Source organism: Lepus europaeus, chromosome 3 (genome assembly GCF_033115175.1).
Source record: "Lepus europaeus isolate LE1 chromosome 3, mLepTim1.pri, whole genome shotgun sequence".
Classification (NCBI taxonomy): domain Eukaryota; kingdom Metazoa; phylum Chordata; class Mammalia; order Lagomorpha; family Leporidae; genus Lepus; species Lepus europaeus.
Window position 1 is genome coordinate 57,648,575 of NC_084829.1, and position 23,049 is coordinate 57,671,623.

Here is a 23,049-nt window from a genome sequence, read left to right on the forward strand (position 1 = left end):
TTCTATAGATTATAGTTAGGTCATAAGGGCATTTAGAGTATATGTCTTCCCTACTCAAACTCTACAGTACGTTACTATTGTAATGTACAATTTGCGGCTAGCCCTGCTTCCCGGCACTATTCCCATCCCTTCGCTGCCTCTTCTGAGGCCTGGTCTGCCTTCACGCTGAAGGACAGGCTCCCTGACATGTGAAGGCTAGCAGGACCGTGCAGAGGAACTGACAGCACAGAGTTCACCAGTGGAGAACAGAGTGAAAATCCAGCCCAGTTAAAAGTACAGAATTGACCTTTGTGATGTTTTAATTTAAGGTCCCTGACATTATTAAAAAAAAAAAAAAAAAAGAAAAGAAAAAAGCTTACAGGAGTGGGCAGGACCCACAGTAGTGAATGAACTATTGGCTTCCAGTGTCGTAAACTCCACAGTGGACACCATCCTCAGTGTATCCTATGTGAGCAGCCTAAGACGTTAGCCAAGTGAGATGCTTTTGTTTTTAAGAATTTATTTATTCAAAAGGCAGAGTTAGACAGAAAGGCAGAGAGATCTTTCATTGGCTGGTTTGGGTGGGCCAGGACAAAGCTAAGAGTCAGCAGCTTCATCCAGGTCTCCCAAATGGGTTGCAGGGGCCCAAGCACTTGGGCCATCTTCCATTGCCTTCCCAGGCACACTGGCAGGGAGTTGCATCAGAAATAGAGCAGCCAGGACTTGAACAAGCACCCATATGGGATACTGGCACTGTAGGCAGTGGCTCAACCTGCTGTATCACAGTGCTGGTCCCAAAATGAGGTATGATACATACCTCATAACAGTAAGCTATGGGGGCTGGTGCTGGGGCACAGAGGGTTAATGCCCTGGCCTGACTCGCTGGCATCCTATATGGGCGCCGGTTCAAGACCCGGCTGCTCCTCTTCCAATCCAGCTCTCTGCTGTGGCCTGGGAAAGCAGTAGAAGATGGCCCAAGTCCTTGGGCCCCTGCACCCCCGTGGGAGACCTGGAAGAAGCACCTAGCTCCTGGCTTCGGACTGGCTCAGCTCCGGCCGTTGCGGCCAACTGGGGAATGAACCATCAGATGGAAGACCTCTCTCTTGCCTCTCCTCTCTGTGTAATTCTTTCAAATAAATAAATCTAAAAAAGAAAAACAGTAAGCTATGGACAGTATGTTCAAGACATAACAGTGAGTAGAGGCTTGGTTCTTGTTCCATCTAGCATCCTGTTTGCTCTAAAGAGGTGATCATCTATCTAAAGGAAAATTCTGCCTCAACATTTTAAAATTGGAAAGCATGAAAGAACTCAACACAGAAGCAGCAGAATAATGATTTGGTAAACTAAAAAGGCCCAATGATTTAAACTAGGAAACATCTGTTTCTTCATCCCTTTCAAATTACCAGCTGTCAGAAATGCTAACATAACTGATGTGATGCTATTTTTGAAGGTTGGTTTTTAGTTACTCAGAAACATTAAAAGAACTGAGATTCTTGGGTAAGACAGGAACATGAGTGAGCTTGGGCTTAACCTCTGTGTGGGGGTGTTAGTGTGTGTCTGTGTGTCTGCATACAGAGCAAGCAAAGTGAAAATGGACAAAACTCAAAACACAGGACAACACTGCAGGCACGAGCGGCCATCCCTGCCTCTTACCAGCAGAGGGCCTCATGGCACACAATGTGCCTCTTAAGTCCTGGCCTTCTCAACAGTAAAATAGAAGGAAAAATGCTCCTACAAATACCATATGGTCTCTGATCTGTGGTAACTAAAAGAATACTTAAAATGTAATCTATAGGATCGAAACTGACAACTTGAGATGTGATGATTTTGAACAGCCCTGTCGGGTGAACAATGTTTCTTTTTGTTTTTGTTCTTTTTTCATCATACTGTTTGGTGAACTCCCTACTTAGTGTAGGGTTAATCTTATCAGTATAGAATTAACTGAAAATTGGCCAGCGCCGCGGCTCACTAGGCTAATCCTCCGCCTTGCGACGCCGGCACACCGGGTTCTAGTCCCGGTCGGGGCGCCGGATTCTGTCCCGGTTGCCCCTCTTCCAGGCCAGCTCTCTGCTGTGGCCAGGGAGTGCAGTGGAGGATGGCCCAAGTGCTTGGGTCCTGCACCCCATGGGAGACCAGGATAAGCACCTGGCTCCCGCCATCGGATCCGCACGGTGCGCCGGCCGCAGCGCGCCGGTCGCAGCAGCCATTGGAGGGTGAACCAACGGCAAAGGAAGACCTTTCTCTCTGTCTCTCTCTCTCACTGTCCACTCTGCCTGTCAAAAAAAAAAAAAAAAATTAAAAAAAAAAAAAGAATTAACTGAAAATTGATCGAGGTAAAAAATAAGAATGGGAAAGGAAGGAGGAGTAGGAAGAAAGGTGGGAGTATTGGTGGGAGGGAGGTGGGGGGGGGGGGGAAGAATCACCATGTTCCCAAATTTGTATATATTAAATACATGTATTCCTTAAAAAAATTAAAAAGATTAATGTTGTTTCCCACAAAAAATACTAAGTGCACATGACAGACCTCAGGCAAGATGCTGACCCATGGGAAGCACTTCTTAAATGCATCTGTACCACCATTTTATACCACAGGACCAAGTAGATGTGTTGTGATTTGGAAGGCAACAGCTTCAAGACCAAAAACAAACTGATAAAACAAATGGATACTGATATAAGAGAAATCTTCCAAAACAAAATTATTTAACCCACAGTGCTGTGTTACATTCAATAACTGTCAATAAGATAAGTATGCTAAACATTGACAGAATATCTGAAATATGAAATATTTTAGGCTCTTTGGTTTTTACAGGTCACATTAAATATTTTATTAATTCCACACTAGTGACACATCACACAAAATTCTAGCTTTGAAATGCATTTATTTTTTGATTATTGGAATTCATCTTTCATGAAATTTTTAGATTAGGGTATAACTGCAATACATACAGGTGGTTTTCCATTCCAATTTACAAAAGCATTATTTATTAGTAACAAATATATAGAAGGGGTTCAGTTTTCCTTTTACTCCAAAGTTTATTTTTAAAAGATAATTTACGAACATCCTACTACAGATGATTTAGACAGAAGAAAAGGACTACTACCTCATAAGATTATTATGGCCAAACCGTCCAGTTACCCAGGTATGTGGTGAAGGGATATTTCAGAGTCCACTGTGGTTTTAGATAGTTCTGTTAGCAAATAAATTCTCTTGTAAGACAGATTTACTTGTTTTATAAGGGAAAACCTAAAGAATGACAATAGTACACGTGATATTCATAGTAGTTAAAACTGAACAAGTCTACCTGTTCAGTGGATGGCTGTACAGTACGAGACAAGCGCTCACCCCATCAGTTCGTTGTTTTCAGAGAAACAGGCACACTAATGATACACTGGGAGCACTTCAGCAGGTCACCAGTAACAATTTCAAAGTTTTGAAAAGGATGCAAACAATGTACAGTATCTTACACTGAAAGAGTACAACACTTAAGACGGCATTAGTTCTGAAGGGCAACTTCCCACAATTAAGATCTTAAGTAAAGTCCCTAAAAGTCACAGGCACAACGGAATATGCATTGCTGAGTTCTTCCTAAGCATTGTATTGCCAGCTTCTCAACCATCTAACCTCACTACATGATGAGAAACATTTTTCATCCTCTTTTTGGTAGTGTTAGCTTTATTTTGAAAAAGTACATGTGTGCTATCAACTTTGGGCAGATAAAGAGAAAACTATCTAACATTGTTTTATATAATTATATTGCCTTATATGGGCTATACTATATACTATTTAATTCATAGGTATAGGCTGATAAAAGGAAAAGGAAACCTGAGGAACTCTGAAATATGGCAATTATTCCACCACTATGTCTGTATGCTAAAAACTAGCCACGATGTAAAAAAGCAAATTAGAGAGCAAATACATAATAACCTGGAATCTAGGACAAGTTTTTCTTAAGCATCCATGGTTTCATCAGAATCAATGAAATTATTTAAAATAATTAAGCATTTCAGAGGGAAAAAATTGTAATTATGAAAGTTTTAGAACTAATTAATTTGAGAAATTAACATCACGTGTAGTGATTTTCTGGCCTACTTAGTGATTTAAAATGACTGTCAGGTATAAAATAATAGTGCAAAGTAAAAATACAAATGTGTAACAAAAATTCTCCAATTCTTGTAAAAAAAGCATAAAACTCATACATTATGATTACATCTATTAGCGGAACTGCAGTCACCATCAGAGATTACATTTTTATATAGAAAAGTAACACTTTTGCCTACACACATTTAATTAATATGAAATATAATTACAATACATTACAGAATGAGTGATTTTTCTGCCAATAAGGTCAATAAGACTGTTTGCTGCAAAATATATTTTGTGCAAAAAATGAAAAGGAATGTATTTTGAGAAGGTAGAAAAGATGAATTACTAGCAGGTGTCCACTGTAGGAATGAAGTTTTTCCCTCAACACCTGTCCCACTGCCAGCAATGGGCATGGTGACAACTGGTGGCATAAAAATAAACACGTTACTCTGAAAGAGCTAATGCCAGATTATTTCAATCTTATGAAAAATGAACACTCACTCTTGACCACTTAATGAGGTCACTCCCCAGGAAATTTTCTTATTTTTAACATAAGGCAGAAGGATGAGAGTGGTGCAGATGAGTGACTTAAAAAAAAGACAAGATGAAACACACACATGGAATACATAAAACATTATATATTTAGTACAAATAATGATAAATGACTTCATGACATTTCCCAAGAAAAATTATTTTTACATATTTTGAAATCCCGTAAAAACCAGATATGTTGAAATGGTTATTAATAGATTAAAGACAAAGCCAATGGTGAATGATAGTTTTCAGAGTTCATGCAATTCTAGTTGGAAAGCTACTATCCCAAGTCAGAAAATTAATGCTCTGACACATGATTACCTAGTAAATCATTTTAAAAATTATTTTGTATATGATACTGACAGAGCTCTAGAGAAAGTGCTATACAAACCAAAGATTGTAGAAATTTTTAAGTGATAAAATACCATACAAAAATATGTAAACAAAAGGATGCTATAGAGTTGCAGGGCTCTATAAAGTCCCTAACTTGGATTAGGACTACTAGATCACCTTTTGTGCATTTTAGAAAACGGTCAGCATCATCTTAAAAGTTCAAAGTTGTGTTCTTAGCAGCAAAAGATGCTAGAGGCACCACACACTTCACAGGACTGCCTGAACCACTGCGTCCATGTGCTGTACCTTCTTAGGGACGTGGCTAACCTCTGACAGCACGAGCTCACCTGGCTTACAGGGGCCATAGGAGAAAAGGTTTTACAATATGTGTCACCTGGGGGATGCGCTAGCACTAAAATGTTTCTACTTTTCTTATTTACCCTGTCATAGAGGAAAACTGCTTTTGAAGAATTATAAACAATATAAATTAAGATAGTAAAGCAGTGTAAAAATCAGATATGGTATTTTTGGCACAAAGCACTTTTTAAATCCAAGCTCAGTTTGCAAAATATGTGTCTGGAATTTCTCATTAGAAAATAAAAACTTACATGTACACAATGTGTAAATAGTTTTAGAATCTGTTTTCTTACACTCTGCATATACCTTCAGTCTACTCCAGTAACAGGTACCTGCATGCATACCTCCATTCTCTACATTATACAGATATTGCACAAGCAACATTGCCAACTACACACTCACACAGCCTGGCAAGATTTAGGGTTTACCTTTTAGTATTTTTTTCTAAGTATTCAAATTCAGTACTATTTTCCAGAAAAGCTATAATGACCACTTTCAGAAAAAGAATGCTTACTATCTTTCCTTGATCCATAGTATTAAAATCTGTACCAACATATTTAGGCATTTATGTTTTCCAGCATCTAAAATTCAGCAAAACCTGCTTTTGACATTGCTTAAAGAATTACTTCAAAAACAGGAAATGCTTCGTCTAATGTGAAAAAATTAAAATACATCCACAGGGCATTAATTTTTCCACCAGAGGTCTCACTCTACATTCTGAAAAGCATTGCAGAGCAATAGTTAAGTCTATCAGTTTTCAGAGAGCCATTAGGTGCAAAGTCTGCTAAAAATCTTGTACCATGACGTTACAGCTGGATGTGTTTCTTACTGAACTGCACAAGATCATTCAACTCGCATCCTATTTAAAATGTTTTAGGGTATGCTACAGCTGCTGAAAGGATTTCTGTTTTTCTTGGTCCTTTGTTTGTTGGGTCTAAGATTGATGACATCGCCACCATTCAGGGTACTTGAGTTCTGACCGGAGTGACTGCCACCGGAAGTATTAAAGACCCCTGTATAAATTGAGGGAAAACAAAGACATTGGTACAGATACACCTCAGAAGTAACTACTGCATCTAACTTGCTAGTAAAGTCAATGATATTTTCAAAGACTTCATTTTTAAAATTATAGTACAATCCATCAAAATCTGTCATTCTAACCATTTGTTAAAAGTACAGTTCACTGGTATTAAACACATCCTTAATGTTTTATCATTACTATCATCCATCGCCATAGCTCTTTTCAATAGAAACTATTTCCATTAAACAAGAACGTCCCACTTTACATCCCTCTAGTCCCTGACAACCACCATTCTACTTCCTGTCTCTGTGATTTTTAAAAGAATTACTACCTTTTAAAAATTTACTCAAGAGGCAGGGAGACAGAAAGAGAGCGTCTTTTTGGTTCACTCCCCAAATGTCCACAACAGCCCCGGCCTCAGCTGAGGACCATGGTTATGGGGCATGGTTTAGGAGCCAGAAACTCAACTCGAGACTCCTATGTGGGTGTCAGGAATCCAATCCCTTGAGCCATCACTGTTGCCTCTTGGGGTCTACACTGGTGGGAAGCTGGAGTCAGGAGCCAGGAATCAACTTTAGGCACTCTGATGTGTGATGTGGGCATCTTATCCACTAGGTTTTTAAACTGCCTGCTCCTGTCTCTCTGAATTCACTATTCTACCTCAAGTAAGTGAAATCATACAGTGTCTGGCTTATCTCACTTAGCTTACCATCTGCAAGTTTCATCCATGTGTGGCATACTGCAGAATTTTCTTCCTTTTCAAGGATGAATATTTCAGTGCAAGTTTAGGCTATATTTTGTTTATCCATTCCTACTTCAGTGAGTACTTAAGTATTTATAATTTTAAGCTTTTGTTATTTCCTTTATTTATTTTTTTTAGAGATTTATTTATTTGGAAGTCAGAGTACACAGAAAGAGGGAGGGAGGGAGGGAGGGAGAGAGAGAGAGAGAGAGAGATCTTCCATCTGCTGGCTGCAACAAGCAGGATGGGGCTGGGCCAGGTTGAAGCCAGGAGCCTGGAGCTTCTGGGCTCAAATGGGTAGCATGTGCCCAAGCACTTAGACTATCTTCTGCTGCCTTTTCCCAGGCCATTAGCAGGGAGCTGGATGGGAAGTGGAGCAGCTGGGACATGAACCAGTGCCCATATGGGATTCCAGCATTGCAGACAGCAGCTTTACCTGCTATGCCACGATGCTGGACCCTATATATTTTTAATAGCTAAATCACACGGCACAAAGTTCGAAGGGTACACAAAAGGTCACAGTGAAGTCTCTTTTTAACCCTAATCCCCTGCTGCCTTGCCAGTTTTCTTTCACAAAGCCAAGCAGGTTTTCCCATATATCCTTCCAGGGATATTTTAGGTATATATGGGCAAAAATGAAAATATATTATTTTTTTCCTTGCTTTTCACCTAAATTGTAGCATGCTCTACACACTATTCTGCACCTGCTCACCAACAGCCTATTTTTGAAATTTGGAATTGGTAAATTTTGCTTATTAACTTCATATCACAATTTCCTCAAGGACAGTCTCTAGTTAAAAGCAAGATTTTTATGTTAATAAAAACACTGAAGATATAAAAGCTAGTAATAGGGGTTTTTCCTGTTTAGGCTAAAACAACATCAAAGTGTCCTACAAATAAATGACAAATATATAAAAAATGTGAAAAAAGAAAACCTTTTAAACTATTAGTTTTTATTCTGAACTGTGCCATTTGCAAACTATAATCATCAATTTATGAACTATTTAGCATCCATGATACAGAAAACTCTGGGCCCAAGACACTATCAGAGATATGAAAATGACAAAGATAAATTTACAGAAAGTTTACAGTCTAACAAATTAGACATGACAGTACCCAAATAAGTGACACTGTAAGAAATTACATGGTAAGTTTCAGAAAACAGATAAAAGATCCCATGGGATCGAAGGTCCTTCAAAGGAAGGACCAATTACATCTAATTTATAAGAAAGGAAAAACTCCATGAAGAAGGTGGAACTGGACAGCAGGCAATGCCCTGGACTCACAACTGTTCTTTTAGAGAAAAAGCAGGAGGCCGTGGCTTCAGCAGATACATAGCTGCGTGAGCTTTCTAGATAGTCCTTGAAGAATGAACACTTCTTTGAGAGAGGGCAGGAAATGGCAGTCATTCTCAAAGGAAGAAACAAAGTAGCAGAAGTGAAGAAGTAAGACAGTACTGAGCATGCTAAGTCAGCAAACAGCAAGCCCTCTGGGAACAGGGATAAGAGGTACACATACATTAGTGGGCAAGAGGCCACACAGGAAGGATGGAGGAAAGTGCAGTACGATCAGACTATCAAAGAGCTTTAATTGGTGGACTGGAAGAAGACATGAGTGGGGCCTGGGAGACCAGACCAGGCAGTCAATTGCAAATGTCCTATCTTATTTCACAAGGCAGTTGAGGTGTCTGAAGACAGGAATAAAGAAAGCAAAATAAGAAAAAAAGAAGCCATTAACAAGAAAACACCTAAGCTTAAACAGGTCTAGAAAATGATGTGTGTGTTTCTGTACGTGTAGTGAAGGGGAATGGAATCCAGATTTTAAGTCCTTAAGAGATGACACTGAACTTTGGAACCAGCAAATTTGGCTGTCATCTTCCTGGAAGTCAATGCAAGAAATGGAGGTTATTGTAAAAGAGAAGACAACTCATTTGTTCTTAAGGGAACTGTTAAGTTTTGCTAACAGGTAACATGTTTGAAAAAAAAAAAAAAAAAGCCTAGAAGAGAGAAGGATAACAAACGGAAAAGGTAAGAGAGTGCAAGTATAGGGTGGGACGCTTCTTTATAAGGATGTTATATAAAGCTCCTTTAGAAGGATGGGCATTTATAAAAAAATTTTCATATCTTTGCTGTCTTTACTATGTCAACTGGATTTAGAAAATGTAAACAACCCTTTTAATTCAATATACCTCTTAAGAAGAGACCTGATATTCGTAGGTTTAATAATCACTAATCTAATACTTTTTAATCATACTTCTTCAAGAAATAGACATAATAAGGATACATAATAATGAATGCAAAATAAATATACCAGGCATACTTGGGTCAAAATTTTTTGGGTACTTACCAATTTTGTTACTACTTGAATGCATTAGTTCTGGATCCTCAGTTATCTGTTGTTTGAGTTTTTGAAGATATTTTTCAGCCAAATATTTAAAAACTAGAATAAAAAACAGCCCCACTAGGTCAATATCATTTATGTGTGTAAATCTGTTATTTCACATCACTTATTACATTTATACTTGCTAAACAAATTTAAAGTTAAAAGGAATTGAAAGTATATAATCTAGTTTAAAATTCAACTTTTTAAAAATTATTTGAGCAATATCTGATAAGTACAAATACTAATGAATGTGTGGCTTTATTAGTAAGACAATACTTGGTGGTCAGGTTCCTTCTGTTTTAAGTATCTGATTAGTGGTTAATAATCAGCAACACTAAATTGTTGGTCGTGAAAAGATATCTACTTTCTTTAGTTGAGGAAACCTACCCTCATTAGTGGCAATTCTGGAATAAGGAAAATAACAATCATCTTTCTCTAATCTTACTTTCTTAAACAGGGAAATATTAAACAAATGAAGGCCACTGTAGCTACCTAATGCAATATCTACTACTGTGTGGTTCTAAAACAATTCAGTAATTTTAAAAAAGGGATGCTTGAAAAATATGCATGCAAACACACTCACATAGCTTAGATGTTTAAAGATGAAATAATAATCATCATAACACCCAAAGCCCACCAGAATTTTGCTGTGGAGGATAACAAGTATTCAAGGGCATTCGTAGATCATTAAAAACTCTAACTCAAAGAACCAGAATGCCTTTAAGTTTTACTTAACATTAGGCAACAAAAAGAAAATTTTGTTCTTGTTTTCTAAACCACACAAAAGGAAAAGCATAAGAAAATAATAAATTTCCTGTTGCAATACAGTTTTTTTAAAAAGGCAATTTACCTTCATTCACATTTAGATCTTCCTTCACTGATGTTCTGTAGAATCTTAACTTTAACCTTTTTGCCAGTGCCTCAGCTTCCTCACTGTGTATCAATTAAAAAAATGCTTATCAATTTTTAAAAATACTTACAAAAGCACTTTCTGATAACTTGTTTTAAAAAGTGACTTTTAAGTTACATTTACTGAATACAGTTTGGAAGGATGGAAAGGTAGATAAGACCTTTCAGAAAATTTTCACATTTCTTTTTAAAGAAGCCTGAGTTTGATGCCCAGTTAAATTAAGATTAGCAGAAAACTATATTTTTACTTAATGCTTCGTTCAATGTTTGGTCATCACTACTATGGAGGATTAACACCAACTATTACACTATAACTGTGAACAGAATATTTTTTTATAGAGTCACTAAATTTAGCTACAAAATGATTAAATATCACCTTTATATAATATTTTAATTCGTTTTCTCTCTTTTTAAGAACATTTAGATTTAATTACACTCTGAAAATCTCATATTGAATTACTTATTTTATTCTTATTGGTCATGAAATAATTTCACTATCAAAAGCCAAAGTCATATATTATTGTGTCAACCCACATGGACTCCCAATTGTGGCATCCTGATTTTAACTGTATTAGGGCTGTAGTAGCTATGCTCCAAAATGGTTCCCAATGATCCCCTGTCTCCTGGTTTTCATGCCCTGTGTACTCTTCTCCCACACTCTAATCAAGGCTGGTCTATGTACCCAATAATATACAACACAAGTGATGGTATGTGACTTCTGAGAATAGGTTGTAACAAATGCTGTGGCGTCTGCCTTGCCCTCTCTTGAATCACCTGTTCTGGGGGAAGTAGCGGCCATACTGTGAGAACACTCCAGCAGCCTAGGTAGAGGCCCACATGGCACAGGACTAGGGCCTCCTGCCAAGTTAGTGAGCCATTTTGGAAGTGGATCTGCCAGTCTCAGTCAAGTCTCTATGCGACTAGCCAACAGCATTAGTACAACCTCATAAAAAACCACCCAGCAAAGTCACTTCCAAATGTCTCACTAATAGAAACTATGATATCGTAAATGTTGTCTTAAGACACTAAATTTTGGGCTAACATGTTATGTAGCAATGATAACTAATAAAATAATACATTTTTTAAAAGGTAAAAACCAAGCAAAGATTCTGAAAACTAGCAAAAAAATTAATGCTATGAGTAAATATACACAGATAGAAATTATCCAGGTGTTAACTTTGTTCACAAATTTGAGAATAGCTCTGAATATGTAAAAAATAATATGAATCTGAACTTTGTAGCCACATTAATCAATACAGGATTGCTACTTACTCAAGTTATTAAAACGTCTAGGGATGCTTTTCTTAATATTTTTACTATATCTACATTTAACTTAATATGACAATTGAGATTTGTGTTGCAAAGATCTAAGACTAGAAGTCTTAAAAGGGCCTTCAAAACTTATTTCTTTTAATTTTCTCTACTTATGAAGCAGTGTGAATTTTTTTAACCCAAACTAATCACACAGAATAGCTCACAGGAAATTTAATTAAAACTTAAAGTAATTAAAATCTTTAAAATTTAAATAAATCTTTCCTAAATTTTGTAAGCCTAAACAAAGATCAAAATGTTTTAACTTTATAGAATTACCATCTCCCCTCCCCCCAAAGTCACCATCTTACTTCTTTATACAAGAATCATCCAAGAGATCAATCTTGTTTTGTACAAGTACAGTTGGTATATCCCCAACTTCAGCTACCACTTTCTCTCTCCAACTGGAAATTGCTTCAAAAGATTCCCTGTCTGTAGTAGAAAATACAAGCACACAAGCCTGGGCTCCTGCAAGGTCACAAAATACAAATGTTATTTACATTAATGAAACAATTTATGCAGCGTGGTGGCAACTTTTAGCTATTGAAAATAACTTTTGTGAAATAAATTTTGAACCCATTTTGCTTATTTTTAAACATATGAATTCTATTTTCTAATTCAAAGAACCAGTTTTTATCAAGAACAATGGTTTCTCAAACATGTCTGTGTCAAAAGACCTACAAAATCATACATCACAAAACATTAACATTTCAGTTTCATCACAAAAGCTAGGGAGAATGGTAGACTAAGCATGAGTGACAGGCTGTTGTTAAGTTCACAGCTTTAAGAAACACCAATCAGAAGAGAATCATAATTTGTTCATTCTATTTACAATTAAAAAAATACTTATTTATTTGAAAGGCAGAGTTACAGAGAAGCAGAGGCAGAGAGAGAGAGAGTTCTTCCATATGATGGTTTACTCCCCAAATGGCTGCAATGGCTGGAGCTGCGCCGATCCGAAGCCAGGAGCCAAAAGCTTCCTCCAGGTCTCCAGAGGCCCAAGGGCTTAGGCCATCTCCTACTGCTTTCTCATGCCATAACAGAGAGCTGGATGGGAACTGGAGCAGCCAGGACTCAAACCAGCACCCATATGGGATGCTGGCACTGCAGGCGGTGGCTTTACCCGCTACGCCACAGCACCGGCCCCTCTATTTAGGTTTTTTTTTTTTTTTTAATTGTATTACTTTTATTTTAGCAGCAGAATAGCAGTGATTCTAACAAACAACATATGAAACAGTGACAAGGTTAAAAAAATGTATGCCTATAATAAAGATGAAAAAAAGCTGAATTTAGTTTTTACCCTGTTTAACTGAATAATTCCCATCCTATATCAACTGAAAATATTTTTTACCTGTGAACTATTATTACTTCAGACTGAAAAATCCAAGATTAAAAATTAATAACCTCCTTGAAGAAGCCATTTTACAAATGATTAGCTACTGATTCAGGTGGCATGGTAACATAACAGGTGTGAAAGTGACAAGAGAAAAATCATTGTGAGGCCAGGATGATTTCCTGGAAGCCACGACTGTTTTCTGTTACTCCTTTGTTCCAGATCCCTGTGGTGTAATCAACGGTTTCCTACTAAGACATACACATGCCTGGGCTACTTACAAACTCCAAGGCCAAATACCAGAGGGAATAGTATAGAAAGCAACAGAGCACAGAATTAAAGCAAAACAGCAGTTTGCTGGGAAAACCTTCCCTACTCTAAGACCAGGTTTTAAACTAAATAATAATGATACAAAAGAGGAGGGGAACACTTACACCTTCTAGACTCTAAGAAGAGATCCCATTAGTATTTTGATAAATTTATATTTACTTGAATTCTAATATCTATAAATAAGAAAACATTCAATTCAATCATACTTTAACTCAAACTTATAAAACTCTGGTTTAAGCTTTAAATTTATATCAAGTTAACTGTCATTTAAATTTGAGAGTCCAATAGGGTAAGTCCAGGTGTACACGGGCTCTGACTTTTACAAAAAGCAAAACTCAAACATCTCTTATAGGAAGTAGATAATAAAATATTCTTGGGTTGGTGCTGTGACATAGTGGGTAAAGCTACCACCTGCAGTGCCAGCCTCCCATATGGGCACCCATTGCTCTACTTCCAGTCTGGCTCTCTGCTGTGGCCTGGGAAAGCAGTGGAAGATGGCCCAAGTCTTTGGGCCCCTTCACCTTCATGGGTAACCTGGAAGAAGTTCCTGGCTCCTGGCTTCAGACTGGCCCAGCTCGTGGCCATTTGTGGGAGTGAACCAGCTGATGGAAGACCTCTCTCTCTTTGCCTATTAGATAAATAAATCTTAAAAAAAATTCTAAGCAGATGGTGCTATGATGAGTAAGAATGATTAAAAGGGTAGGGGTTAGGAGGAGCTAAAATTAAGACAATGAAGTATTAAATGCAATCACCATAAAATCAAAAAGAGAATGTGTCTGTTAAACTACAAGGGAAGAACTAGACTTATTCAGTGTGAAAGAGGAAAGGAGATAAACACACAATCAGAAGTCCTAAGAAGAGTGATAACAATCTCCAGAAAGAATGGTACACAAATCTCCCAAGTGGAAGGATTCACCTGATGCAAAGTGTTCTGATCAGAAGCTGCAAGCACCTTGTCTAATTTAACACAACTATATTAATAAAATGAAATGTAAAATTCCATAAATGACCTGGAATACTTTTAGCTTCAAAAAGCTCAGGGAGGGGCCGGCGCCCTGGCGCACTAGGTTAATCCTCCTCCTGCTGCGCTGGCATCCTATATGGGTGCCGGATACTAGTCCAGGTTGCTCCTCTTCCAGTCCAGCTCTCCACTCTGGCGTGGGAAAACAGTGGAGGATGGCCCAAGTGCTTGGGCCCCTGCACCTGCATGGGAGACCGGAAAGAAGCACCTGGCTTTGGATCGGTGCACCGTTGTGGTCACTTGGAGATTGAACCAACAGAAGGATGACCTTTCTCTCTCTTTCCCTTTCACTGTCTATAACTCTGCCTGTTAAATAAATAAATAAAATCTTTATAAAAAAAAAAAAGCTCATGGAAACCTGGATTAAAATATAATGTACATTTCCTGTTAACTTTTGGAAGTCCCTTTGTATTCACTGACCATTTGTTATTTCTTCTTTTGAAAAATGTTTATCAAGATTATTTACTCATTTTGTTTCTTTTTATAAGAATTTTGAGTTCCTTATGTATTCTCTATATAATCCTTTGTCAGAAGAACAGTTTGCAGAGACTTTCTCCCCATTCTTTAGGTTATTGCTTCTCTTTGTTGACTGTTTCCTTTGCCATATAGAAGCTTCTTAGTTTCATGTAATATCATTTGTTTACTATTGCTATTGTTGCCTGTGTCTTGGAGGTTTAATCCAAAAAATCATTATCTATCACCAAAGTTTTGTAATGTTTTCACAGTTTCAGATCTTACAGTTTAGGTCTGTGATATATTTTGAGTTGATTTTTGTATAGGGTGAGACACAGGAGTTAAGTAGTGTTTCTTTTAAAGATTTATTTATTTATTTGAAAGGCAGCCCATCAAAGAAGGAGAGGGGGGAAAGGGGAAGTAGGAAGAGGGGGAAAAAGGGAGGGGGAAATAGAAGGAGGACAGGCAGGGGGGGTGGGAGGGAGAGACTTCTTCCATCTGCTGGTTCACTCCCCAAATGGTAGCAAATAGCCAGGTCTTTGCCAGGCTGAAGCCACAAGGCAGGGAATCCATCCTTGTGTCCCACATGGATGACAGGGGCCCAAGTACTTGGGCTATCATCAGTTGGCTTCCCAGGCAGGCACATTATCAGGTAACTGGATAGGAAGCAGAGCAGGTTGGTATACAGCCAGCACTTCTGACACCGGATGCCAGTGTCTGGTACATACAGCAGCTTAACTGACTGTACTGCAATGCTGGCCCCAGGGGTCAAGTTTTGACTTCATATGGATAATACAGTTTCCCCAGTATCATTTATTGAAGAGGCTGTCTTTTCCCCAAAGAATATTTTCTGGTGCCTTTCTGGAGAGTCAGTTAGCTATAAATGTGGGTATTTATTTCTAGGATCTCTATTCTGTTCTATTGATCCATTGTTCATTTTAATGCCAGTTCCATATTTTGATCATTATGGCTCTGCAGTATGTCTTGAAATCAGGTATTGTAATGCCTCCAGCTTTGTTGTTCTGGTTCAAGATTGCTTTGGTGAACCATGTTAAGCCTCCGATATTCAGAGTGCTGGTTTGAGTCCTGGTTGTCCTGCTTCCAGTCCAACTTCCTGCTAACATGTCTGGGAAGGCAGCAGATGATGGCTCAAGTGCTTGGGCCCCTACCACCCATGTGGGAGACCTAGAAGGGATTCCTGGCTCCTGGCTTCAGTGTGGCCCAGCTCTGATTATTGTGGTCATTTGGGGAGTGAACCAGCAGATGGAGTATCTCTCTCCTTCTCTCTGCCTCTCCCCTTTTTCTATTGCTCTGTCTTACAAATAAAAAAAAAAAAAAATCTTTAAAGATTGTTTTGGCTATTAAGGCTCTTTTATGCTTCCATATGAATTTCAGGAGTGCTTTTTCTAGCTCTGTGAACAATGTCATTGGTATTTTAATGGGAACTGCATGGAACCGGTAAATGGCTTTGGGTATTGTTATGGCTCGATAATAATTTGTCATTCAAAGATCCATGTGTTAAAAGGCTTGGTCTCTAAAGTCTTGTATTAATGGTTCATGGATTAAGGGTAGAAACCTAATCCACTTACAGTATGAGAAGTACTTGGGAAGTGATCAGATTGGAATAGGTTGCTGAGGTGGGGCGCTAACTCTCATGATCAAATCATGATAGCTTTAAAAGGAGAAACAACATAGGCATGGAAGAGCATGTTCCCTGTCTCTGCTTCCTGATTTGCCAAGGATAATTTCCTCTGCCATCTCTGGCCTCGTCAGATGGGCAAACCAATGGGGCCCATATGATCTTAGACTATGATTCTAAACCAAACGAAACCTCCTTCCTTTATAAATATCTGTTATAATAACAAAATGCTAACACTGACAGTCTAAAAATTTCAACAATATTAATTAAATCTTTGAATCCATGAATATGGGAGGCCTTTCCTTTGTTGTATGTCTTCTTCAATTTCTCTTTTCAATTTTTTTTAAAGATTTATTTATTTGAGAGGCACTGTTTTTTTTTGTTTGTTTGTTTGTTTGTTTTTTTCTTTTTTTTTTGACAGGCAGAGTGGACAGTGAGAGAGAGAGAGGGAGAAAGATCTTCCTTTTCCTTTGGTTCACCCTCCAATGGCCGCTGTGGCTGGTGCACTGTGGCCGGCGTACCGCGCTGATCCAAAGCCAGGAGCCAGGTGCTTCTCCTGGTCTCCTGGTCTCCCATGCGAGTGCAGGGCCCAAGGACTTGGGCCATCCTCCACTGCACTCCCAGGCCATAGCAGAGAGCTGGCCTGGAAGAGGGGCAACCGGGACAGAATCTGGAGCCCTGACCGGGACTAGAACCTGGTGTGCCAGCGCCGTAGGTGGAGGATTAGCCTATTGAGCCACGGCACTGGCCTGAGAGGCACTGTTACAGAGAGAGGGAGAGACAGAGAGAGGTCTTCTATTTGCTGGTTCATTCCCCAAATGGCCCCAACAGCTGGATCTAGGCCTACTACGCCACAGCGCCAGCCCCTCTTATCAATGTTTCATGATTTTCATTGCAAAGGTAATTTACTTCCTTGATTAAATTTATTCCTAGTTATTTACTTTTCTTGTATCTATTGTGAATGGGATTACTTTCATTTCTTTCTCAATGAGGTTTATGTGGCATATAAAATGCTACTGATTTCTGTGTGTTGATTTTGCATGCTGCAATTTTGCTGAATTTCTCCATCAGTTCTAATAGTCTCTTGGTGGAGTCTAGTTTTTCCTGTGTGTAGAATCCTGTCATCTGTAAACAGGGACAATTTAATTTCCTCCCTTCCTATTTGTATACCTTTTATTTCTTCCTCATGCTACTTGCTTGCACTAAAACCTTCAGTACTATATTCAATCAGAGCAGTGAGAGTGAACATTTGAGACTTGTTCCAAATAGTAGAGGAAATACTTTTAGCTTTTCCCAATTCAGTGTGATTTTGGCTGTGGGTCTATTATACATAGACTTCATTATGTTGATGTACCAGCCTATACAAAATTTGTTCAGCACTTTTATCATGAAAAAATGCTGAATTTTATCAAATGATTTTTCTGCATCTATTGAGATGATCCTATGATTTTTTTTTTAATTCTTCATTCTGATGTGATATATTATGTTTATTTATTTGCTTATGCTGAACTATCCACTAATCCCTGGGATAAGTCCTATTTGATCATAGTGAATGACCTTTTTGATTTGCTGTTGGATTCAACTTGTTAGTATTTTGTTGAGAATTTGTTCATCAAATTTGTTTCCCTCTCCTACTGCCCAATAAAATATATATAATAACTTTGATTATTGTTAGTTCTTGCCTTCCTAGGACCTTGAAATAATTTTGAGGTTGGTTATTTAAAACCTTTCTATGATGTTGATGTAGGTGCTTATGCTGTAAAATTCTCATAGTACTTCTTTTGCTGTTTTAGAATGCTCTGCTTTCATTTTCATTTGTTTCAAGAAATCTTTTAATTTCCTTTTTGATATCTTCAGTGAGCTATTGCTGGCTCAACAGCATAATTATTCAGTTTCCATGTATTTGCCTAACTTTTTGAAGTTTTTTTTCTTATTAATTTCTAGTTTTATTCCATTGTGATCAGAAAAGATCATGATACAATTTTTGTTTTGTTTTGATTTGTTGAGACTTGTTCTGTGGCCTAATATATGGCATCAGAGAAGTAAACCAGTGGATGGCAGCTCACTAGCTCACTCTCTCTCTTAAATAAATATTTTTTAAAATAATAAACAAAATAAAGAAACCTTGTCCAATAGAACCACTCAGAAAGTTAACAGGAGCTCAGCATGAAGGAGGATGGAGGAAGAATATGTAAGAAGGGGTCCAGAATATGACTATGACGTCATTGCATAAAAACAATCTGAGCAGAAGCATTTGAACTCCTAAAATCTCTTATCTGACTGAAAGCAGAGCCTTCCAAAAGAACTCAAATGTCATAAATCTGCAAGACAAAAAGTCATTTGTTTTCCAGTGAATGGCCTCTCCCAGTCTTATTCTCTCTCTTTTTTTTATTTTTATTTTTATTTTTTGACAGGCAGAGTGGACAGTGAGAGAGAGAGACAGAGAGAAAGGTCTTCCTTTTGCCATTGGTTCACCCTCCAATGGCCGCCGCGGCTGGCGCACTACGGCCGGCGCACCGCACTGATCCGATGGCAGGAGCCAGGTGCTTCTCCTGGTCTCCCATGGGGTGCAGGGCCCAAGCACTTGGGCCATCCTCCACTGCACTCCCTGGCCACAGCAGAGAGCTGGCCTGGAAGAGGGGCAACTGGGACAGAACCCGGTGTGCCAGCGCTGCAAGGCAGAGGATTAGCCTAGTGAGCCGCGGCGCCGGCCCTTATTCCTCTCTTAAGAAGGTTCACAGACTCCAAATTCCATCAGCCTTCTAGAGTCACATTTTCCTGTGAACTCCCATATACACAAGAGTAAATTTGTCTTTTCTCTTGCTAATTTCTTTTGTAAGCTTAAATTCACTGGCCTTCCAAGCACATAACCGAAGGGGAAAAGGAAGTATAGTTGGAGGAATTCAAGAAAACTACCTGGAGAAAGTACCATCTTCAAACATCTTTCATCTACAGGGCTCCAACACAGTACTCTTGCCTCCTAGTTCCCTGTTCCCTTTCCTTCAGACCTGACCCAAAAGAAAGAAACATCTTTTGCAAGTTAAGAGGAGGAAAAGTGGGGGAAGGATTGAAATAAATAACATCCACTTCTTAGACCATGGGTACTTGCCTTCTAAGAGTTCTAGATCTAAGAGACTGAATGCTAAATTAGATTTGGAGTTTTGAGTATCACTCAGGACTATTCTAATTACCAAATTTAGAGTATGTTTATAAAGAGAAGTAATCATGAGGCAAAAATATGAATAATTATGAGAAAAATTACTTTACAGTGAACAGAAAAGCCAAGAGATGAAGGAATTTTTCACTTAGGGTTAAGGAAAGGACTTTTTTTCCCCTCTCCTACTGCCCAATAAAATATATAAGGCGGTAGGTAGTGAAAGCCAAAAACAGATGTTGCATTTTGGCATTTCATCAGCTATGCCTCTTCAACATACAAATTAACCATAAATATTAAGTCAAAAATGATATTGTATTACCATTTTATTTAATTCCTTTGATCTCATAGTCTTTGTTAGTACCAGTCATCTTTAGCAAAATTACTTCATTAAATTTCTGTTGTCATTTGGACCTATCTTATACTATTTATATCTTTAGACAGCTAATGTTTTCCACCCATATATTTTACAAAGATTTCTTTTCCCACTATGAATTTTGCTTCAATACCACCTACCACAAGAATCACACCACTAGAAAACTTATTGTATTATTATGGAGTACAGTCAAGCACCCACAAATGAACCATGGCTAACAGTTACACAAAACCCACTTATCCACACATCAGGAACACACAGATCTGAATGAATTTTTGGTGTCAATTATAAAATCACTGGGGATTCCAAGATGGTAGAACAGGGAGGGAGCTTACCACTCTAGTCTAGGGGAAGATAGTTAAAAAAAAAAAAAATACAATCTCAGGGAAGAGTTAGGGAGCAACTTCACACACAAATTAGAGGGACACTGTGGAACTATGTGGAAGGTATAGATGTGCACAACTCAGGATCCCAGCAGCCAAGAGCCTCAGCACCAGCTTTGGAGAGTGAGGTGAGACTACAGTAGTCCAAGCCACTGACAATAAAGCTGCAGGAAGAGCCTGGTGTGAGTATGGCTTGGAACCCAGTGGGGGACAGTGTACCTGTCAACGTAGAGCTAAGGAAAAGGGGGGGGCATGTTTCTCTCTCTCCCCCCACCACCCAGGACTGGCATCCTGTAAGTAGCTGAGAGAGAGCAGGCACCATTTTGGACATACATCACCGCTGCTCCAGCTCCTGTCCACACACCCAGCAACCAGCTGAGAGGAGATGCCTTAGCCTGGCTGGAAAAATTGACAGGGCGCTGGGCAATTGTGACTGTGGGAGCTTTGTGTGCTGGGGCAGCCTGTGAAAGCTATGTGGCATGGTACAGGATGTGGCTGGGTCTCCGAGCAGTCATTGTAGGCAGCTCCACATGTTCAGGGCTCCCTGACTGCCTAGTAGGAGTCATGGATGCAGGATCTGTGCTCACCTTGAGGACTGCATGTTTCCTTTGTGTGGTTCTTGTAGCAGCATGGATAAAATACTACACCCAATGGGGCTAGCACCCGGGCATTGGTCTCCTTGGAAAAAAGGAGATAAGCATGAGACCGTGCCAACAGAGCTTATGAAATCCTCCCCTCTGATTAAAAAAGAAAAAAAGGGGGGGGATTTACCACGCCCAACTTGGGTGTCACCTTGGATACTCCCTTCATGCTGGAGTACTGAACAGAGCTTCCAGACCACACCCAGCACACACTTCTGAGTATTCACTGGAAGAGTGGACACTCTACTAAGCCACAGAGCCATAGTCCAAAGATAAAAGATAAAAGCCATCACAGGGAAAAACAAGCAAATAAAGTATCTCCACAAATGCCTAAAAATAAACACAGAAATTCAAAAAATAAGAATAAGGAAGACAACATGATGCCCCCCCAAAAAACGCCATACTTTAATACTAGAATGTGAAGAGGAAGAGACTAAAGAAATGCCAGAAAAAGAATTCAAAAAATTGATTGTAGGATTACCTAGATGTAATCAGAAGCAAATCTATGACTTAAAGAAATCCATACGTGACATTAATGAAAATTTTTCTGATGAAGCTGAGATTTTAAAGAGAAATCAAAATGAATGTTGGAAAAAATTAAATACCTGAAATTTAAAAATGCCTTAACAAGAGACTTGGTATGGAAGAACAAAAAATATCCAAGTTACAAGACGAAACTCTGGAAATTTTACAGTCACACACACATAATTAGAACTAAAAAACAGTGCTGGAGATTTATGGGATACTATCAAATCACCCAACATACAGGTCTTAGGAGTTCCTGAAGGCATGGAAAGAGAATGGATTAGAAGAACTTTTAGTGAAGTAATTACAGAACACTTCCCTAGTTTGTAGAAAGAAAGGGATATCCAAGAATAGGAAGCAAACAGAACTACTAATAGTCATGACCAAAAAAGATCTTCAGCATAACAATGTACTCAGTAAAACATAACAAAAAGATTCTAAAATGGGCCATGAGAGAAATGCCAGATTACTTTCAGAGCATCTGCAATTACATTCAAAGCAGACTTCTCTTCAGAAACCCTATAGGCTAGGAGAAGATGGTGAGACTTATTCCAAGTCTTAGTAGAAGAAAACTATCAACCTAGAATGCTGTACCCTGCAAAGCTCTCATTTATGAATGAAGGAGAAATAAAGACCTTCCATAACGAACAGAAAAATGAAAGAATTTGTCACCAGGCATCTAGCCCTCCAAAAGATGCTTAAGGATGTGCTACACGCATAAACACAGAAATATGTTCATCACAGTGAAAGAATGTGAAGGCAGAAAATCTCCCAGTAAAAGTACAAAGGAAACCTAAAGTAAACAATAGGAATACTTATGGGAAAAGAGCAGAGCCAAGTTGTTACTTATCAATAGTCACCTTGAATGTAAATGGCCTCAACTCTCCAGCTAAAAGATATAGACTGGCTGATTGGATTAAAAAACAAGAACCATCTATCTGCTGTCTACAGGAAACATATCTCACCAACAAAGATACATATAGACTGAAAGTCAAAGGATGGAAAAAGTTGTCCCATGCTAACAGAAACCAAAAAAGAGCTGGTGTAGCTATCCTAATTCAGACAAAATAAACTTTAACACAAAAACTGTTCAAAGAGACAATGGGAACTATGTAATGATTAAAGGATCAATTCAATAGGAAGATGTGACAATAATAATACATGTACATGCACCTAAATATAGGACACCTGACTATTTTTATTTTATTATTATTTTTTTTGACAGGCAGAGTTAGACAGTGAGAAAGAGAGAGACAGAGAGAAAGGTCTTCCTTTCTGTTGGTTCACCCCACAAGTGGCCAGTATGGCTGGCCGCTGCGCCGATCCGAAGCCAGGAGCCAGGTGCTTCCTCCTGGTCTCCCATGTGGGCGCAGGGCCCAAGGACTTGGGCCATCCTCCACTGCCTTCCCAGACCACAGCAGAGAGCTGGAATGGAAGAGGAGCAACCAGGACAGAATCTGGCGCCCCAACTGGGACTAGAACCCGGGGTGCCAGCGCTGCAGGCGAAGGAGTAGCCAAGTGAGCCGTGGCGCCGGCCAAGGG

The 23,049-nt window shown here is 38.8% G+C and overlaps 1 protein-coding gene across 1 annotated transcript in view; it reads right to left on the reverse strand.

Annotated features, from left to right (window-relative positions):
- Positions 1 to 2,821: 2,821 nt before the first annotated feature.
- RAB23 (RAB23, member RAS oncogene family) overlaps positions 2,822 to 23,049 on the reverse strand; it is a 39,419-nt gene continuing 19,191 nt past the window's right edge. The window contains exons 4-7 of the mRNA XM_062186313.1: positions 11,964 to 12,120; positions 10,283 to 10,365; positions 9,397 to 9,489; positions 2,822 to 6,300 (exon numbers count right to left, since the gene is read on the reverse strand). Of these exons, the coding sequence (XP_062042297.1) occupies positions 6,161 to 6,300; positions 9,397 to 9,489; positions 10,283 to 10,365; positions 11,964 to 12,120 (473 nt within the window). The 3' untranslated portion in view covers positions 2,822 to 6,160. The remainder of the gene's footprint in view (positions 6,301 to 9,396; positions 9,490 to 10,282; positions 10,366 to 11,963; positions 12,121 to 23,049) is intronic.